The sequence below is a fragment of the Cibotium barometz genome, chromosome 2 (genome assembly GCF_041138505.1).
Source record: "Cibotium barometz isolate CiBa-2024 chromosome 2, ASM4113850v1, whole genome shotgun sequence".
Classification (NCBI taxonomy): Eukaryota; Viridiplantae; Streptophyta; class Polypodiopsida; order Cyatheales; family Cibotiaceae; genus Cibotium; species Cibotium barometz.
In genome coordinates, this window is record NC_141047.1 from 27536367 (window position 1) to 27541962 (window position 5596).

Below are 5596 nucleotides of genomic sequence, written 5' to 3' on the forward strand. Positions count from 1 at the left end.
ACGGACCTAGAACCAAGAGGGAAGAATGTTAACCCAAGGTTAACGAGGACCACTTACTTGCATCAACAATGGGTCTGCACCATCACAATGGACGTGTACATTGGCCATGAGTGAAGATGAGCCATCTACAATGAGCTAAGAAACACAAAAACACTCAAGAGTTACGAAAGGCATTGCCTAAAAGATATTTGTTTAATGTGGTGCTCACCCAAGCGGGAATCATGAAATAACTCTTTTTAATCATTGTAATTCTTGTGTGATTGTGCTTAATGATGTACTCAAGGAATGACTTAGCCAAGTAAAAGAGCTGAGATCTACCCAATGTGTGTTTAAACTAGCTTAGATATGGTTAGGCAATAAGTACTAGTTATTAGGTGTGAACACCCAAGCTTATAACTCTCAAATGTTGAATGAGAGTGTGCTCTTGTTTGCTTGTGCCCAAGTTCTCTTGCTCTCTTGCCTCTGTGTGCATGCTATTGCTTGTGTGTGAGTGTGCGAGTGTGTGTGATCCACTTGTCTTCTTAAGTGCTAGCTGGCTTCAACGCGTTACTGCTTCTCCAAGATGGCGGGTGTTTCCCATGAATATAAGTGCAGTCCACTTGGTTAGTCTTATGCTAGTGAGTGTGGTGTATTTAAGGCTCTCCAAGCACAATATTTGATACGGATATGATCAAGACCAAGTAGGACACCCTTCATTGCCTGGCATACTATGAGGTTAAGAAGTAGCTTTCATTTCGGAGGGGCTTTAGTCCTCTTTGTTCGAGTCAAAGTGTATGGGGACCAAAGGCCTGTCATGCTTTCTGCATCAGATTGATACAAAGACGAGGGGTCGGGGGGCGGGAACAAAGCTAGTGTGAACACTCCTCACATCTTACTTCCACAGTATTGAACAATGCTAAGCCAAGGAGCAAGATGAGATGGCAGGTTCTTCACAACATCAGGGGTGCATATAGAGATTCCAGCCACAAAGAGCTTCCATCCTGACGTCCAATTGCCTATGCTGCTAGATTCACATGGATGACAACATGTACAACATATCAAAGACACAAAGCTCAGCAGAATACAACACATTCCATGCATTGCCACACCTAGACACGCTACTTCTCAGGGACATGGGACAATTTTCAATCACACGGTGATCCATGAGTTTGGATCTCCCTCATGTCCACTACCAAAGGAGGTCTTGAGATAGCTCTGCAACCCTCAAGTCCACTCTATGACCTATTCAGGTCTCTGCATACCGTGCCTTCACTGTGCACAATGTCTTCGTGGCACGCTGCACATTTTCCGTCTATATTTCATTTACATTATGCTTTGTTTAGGTGATAAAGGATGCCCTATGCATCACTCATTACAGAACTCACATATTGTTTCACCATTGGTTTCAAGGGCCATTTCGGTGCCCCCAAAGATGTTAATAAACCTTTCTTTCTAATCGTTCTTTTGTTCTTTTGCACAAACACACACAGATTCGTGAGTTCGATAATGCTATCCCCTATTTCTTTACTAACCTAGTGTGCTGTCATCTGGAAGGCAAACCTCAAAAAACCCCAGCTACCAAGGATGCCAACTTGAGTGTAACCATATCAGAGCATAAACAAGCTCAACTGAACGAGGCAGGAAACTTATCCATCCTTTTGGAATCACTCTTTCTCAAGTAGGGGAAACTGCCGCTGCAGTTTCACACCTGCATGTTTAAGAAACGAAAGTGTATTTGGGGGAACAAGCATCCTTCCCTGCTCTATTTGCCATAGCCAAATGGCAGTGATTACAAACCCGGAGACTTTGACGAGCTTGTATGGATGTCTCCTTCAGTGTATGCATATAATTTACGGCACATGCAATGCCCAACTTCTCGCTGTGCCTACACATCTTTCTTTGCATCATCAGAAATGTCCTGTGGGACCGAATGCAAATTTAAGGCATACCCTTCCTCTCTCATTTTGAGGGAAAGATCTCCTGGCTTTGCATAAAAAAATTCTGGAATGTATTTTATCCCAAACCAGAAAAGAATGCACAATTTCCACCATGTTGTCAGTCCACCAACAACGTTCCTTTTCCATGCTTGGCTTTACTATTTCATTGCCTCAACCTTGTTCACTTCCTCCTGCAGGTCTGTATCTGCATAGATGTGAGACAAAAAGACATAAGCTACAGCATTCTTTTCATCCAAATGCACTGCATGTTCAAAAGCTTGTTTTCCGAACTCCACATTTCCCCAATTTCTACAAGCGCCCAATACAGTATGCCACACCACAAGATTAGGACAGAATGGCATCTTCTTGATCATTGCTACTGCCTTGTCTAATTGGCCTGCACGACCAAGGAGATCAACCATGCAAGTGTGATGCTCAAGTGCTGGAACAATGCCGTATTCTTTGCTCATGGCCTCAAAATATGTCTGGCTCTTATTAAATAGACCTGTACGACTGCATGCACTGAGAACAACAATGAAAGTGACTGGATTTGGCTTGATACCCTCTCCTAGCATTCTGTCAAATATATGGCAAACATTTTCACTTTCTCCAAGCTGGGCATATCCTGCCATTAGTGAAGTCCATGAGATTACATCTCGAACCGGAAGCTTGTCAAACACTTGCTGTGCCTTAACAAGCGAGCCACATTTACCATACATATCGACCAAGGTGTTGCCAACCACAAGGTTTCTTTCCAGCAACCCCTGTCTTTCAATCTCAGCATGTATTTCTCCGCCCTTGTCTGTGGCTCCTGTGCTGCCACAAGCTTTCAAGCTGCAAACGAATGTGACAGCATCTGGGGAGACACCCTTGAGTTGCATCTGTTCAAAACACTTTAGTGCTTCCTCACCATGCCCATGTTCACTGTATCCTGCAATTAATGCATTCCACGACACAACATCTTGAACTGGAAGCCTGTCAAACACTTCCTGTGCTTTGGCAAGTGAGCCACATTTGGCATACATATCCACCAAGGTGCTACCAACAACAACGTCTGCTTCCAGCAACCCCTGTCTTTCAATCTCCGCATGTATTACTCCACCCTTGTCTATGGCTCCAATGCTGCCACAAGCTTTCAAGCTGCAAACAAATGTGGCAGCATTCGGGGAGACATGCTCTAGTTGCATCAGTTCAAAATGCTTGACTGCTTCCTCACCATAACCATGCTCTGCATATCCTGTGATTAATGCATTCCAGGAGACTACGTCTCGAACTGGTAGCCTGTCAAACACTTGTTGTGCTATAGCAAGCGAGCCACATTTAGCATACATATCAACCAAGGTGTTGCCAAGAACAAGGTTGCTTTCCAACAACCCCTGTCTTTCAACCTCAGCATGTATTTCTCGGCCCTTTTCTGTAGCTCCTATGATGCCACAAGCTTTCAAGCTGCAAATAAACGTGACAGCGTCTGGGGAGACACCCTCAAGTTGCATCTGTTCAAAACACTTGACTGCTCCCTCACCATTCCCATGCTCGGCATATCCTGCTATTAGTGCAGTCCACGACACTACGTTTCGAACTGGAAGCCTGTCAAACACTTCCTGTGCCTTTGCAAGTGAGCCACATTTAGCATACATATCAACCAAGGTCCTGCCAACAAAAAGGTTTCTTTCTAGCAAACCTTGTCTTTCAATCTCAGCATGTATTTCTTGGCCCTTGTCCGTGAGTCCTATACTCCCACAAGCTTTTAAGCTGCAAACGAAGGCGAGAGCATCTGGGGAGACACCCTCAAATTGCATCTGCTCAAAACACTTGAGTGCTTCCTCACCACGTCCATGTTCAGCATATCCTCCAATTAGTGCCGTCCAAGAGACTACGTCTCGAACTGGGAGCTTGTCAAACACTTGTCGTGCTTTGGCAAGCAAGCCACATTTGGCATACATATCCACCAAGGTGTTTCCAACAGCAAAGTCTCTTTCCAACAATCCCTGTCTTTCAATCTCAGCATGTATTTCTTGGCCCATGTCTGTGGCTCCTATGCTGCCACAAGCTTTCAAGATACAAATGAAAGTGACAGCATTCGGGGAGACACGCTTGAGTTGCATCTGTTCAAAACATTCTAATGCTTCCTTGCCGTGCCCATATTCAGCATATCCTGCAATTAGTGCATTCCACGATACAATGTCTTGAACTGGAAGCTTGTCAAACACTTTCTGTGCTTTGGCAAGTGAGCCACATTTGGCATACATATCAATCAAGCTGGTGCCAACAAAAATGTTTCTTTTGAGCAAACCCGTTCTGGCAACCTCAGAGTGAATTTCAAGGCCTCTTTCCAGATCTTTCAGCTTTGCACAAGCCTTCAGTATAGCCACAAAAGTATGCTCATTAGGATTTACAGAAGCATCCTCTTGCATTTGCTGGTACAGGGTTAGAGCATGGTGTGGCTTTCCACACTTGATATAACCGTTGATGAGCGAATTCCAGGACCAATCATTCCGATACACCAACCTGTCAAAGACCTGCTGGGCATCATGCATGCTTCCAACTTCCACCAACATCGGGACGAGGTAGTTCCCCAGTGATCTATGAGTTTCAAGCCCTTTTTTGCGCATGTAGGCATGCAAGCGTAGCGCATAAGCTTTGTCTCTCTCCTTCGCACACTTGTGCAATATATGTGCGAAGTCCGAAACGGAAGGCTGGGGCAGCAGCCCTTCTTCCAAGGAAGGCATTGCCTCCTCTAAGCTAAGCATCCTCCAACTGTTCTTCACTGCCTCTGCTTCTTCTTCTTCTTTGTCTTCTTCTTCTTCTCGTGCGCTGTACACTCCCTGTTGCCGTAACCTGTCCGTGACCCAAGTTGGAATGTAGCAGCCGTCCATCCATAGCGAGTCATGGGTAAGTTTGTGATTGAAATCTGGGGCTCTTGGGTTCGTCTGGAACAGGTAGAGGGCAGGAGAGGGGGGCGAAAAACTAATCAAGAGAGGGCTTCACTGTCGCTAAGTTGAAGCAATAAGGAGGGGAGGACTACTTACTTTGGTGTTTCGGTTGTCGGACCAGAGAGAGGGATCCCTCAAGAAGTCCTTCCACAAGCGCTCAGTCCTTGCTCGTGATGTCTGCATCTTCCTTACAGTGCTGTTTTTGCATCTCTTTCTGACAGAGGAGCTAGCTAACTCATCAAGATTTTCAATGAAGCTTTAAGAAGTGGAAATTAGATATTATTTTACTAAATATTCATTATCTTACATATAAATAATATCACATGTTTTCACATATAAAAACTGGACCTAAGAGTATTTGCGAAAATAAATTTGTTTTTGTTAGATATTCATTTCACATATGAACAAGTGATTTAGGGGTGGTATGATGGTTTAATCCATTGATAACCACAATTATTCCTAGTACAACGTGATAAAGATAAAGGCAAAATAATGTGCACACATGCTTGTAAAAATAGCAGTCTATTAATGATGCCATCTGTAAATGTTTTTTTATCACAACTAGAGTTCCAAGCCAAAGCAGGGGAGTTTGAATCCCATCCAGCCCACCTTTTTGTGTGAGAATTTGGTTGTAAGTGAGAGTAAATATGTTTGTGAGTGGGAATTATCCTAAGGTGCATCCTTAGGACTAATTTCCAATAGCTCAGCTAGTTAATCAATGGACAAGTGAACATATGGCAATGTGTT

At 44.0% G+C, this 5596-nt stretch overlaps 1 protein-coding gene across 1 annotated transcript; it reads right to left on the reverse strand.

Annotated features, from left to right (window-relative positions):
- Window positions 1-1020: 1020 nt before the first annotated feature.
- Window positions 1021-5099, reverse strand: LOC147640880 (pentatricopeptide repeat-containing protein At2g39620-like). Its single transcript, XM_086816227.1, has 2 exons — window positions 4946-5099; window positions 1021-4846 (listed from the first exon to the last, which is right to left on the reverse strand). Exons 1-2 carry the CDS (start codon window positions 5030-5032, stop codon window positions 2075-2077), a joined length of 2859 nt encoding a protein of 952 aa, XP_086672353.1. The 5' UTR covers window positions 5033-5099; the 3' UTR covers window positions 1021-2074.
- Between the last annotated feature and the right edge of the window lie 497 nt (window positions 5100-5596).

Excerpts from the sequence above, each read along its gene's own strand:
- LOC147640880 (XM_086816227.1), bottom strand. The coding sequence starts at position 5,032 with ATGCAGACATCACGAGCAAGGACTGAGCGCTTGTGGAAGGACTTCTTG. Across the intron at positions 4,847-4,945 it reads CCGACAACCGAAACACCAAA|ACGAACCCAAGAGCCCCAGA; the intron begins GTAAGTAGTCCT and ends TACCTGTTCCAG.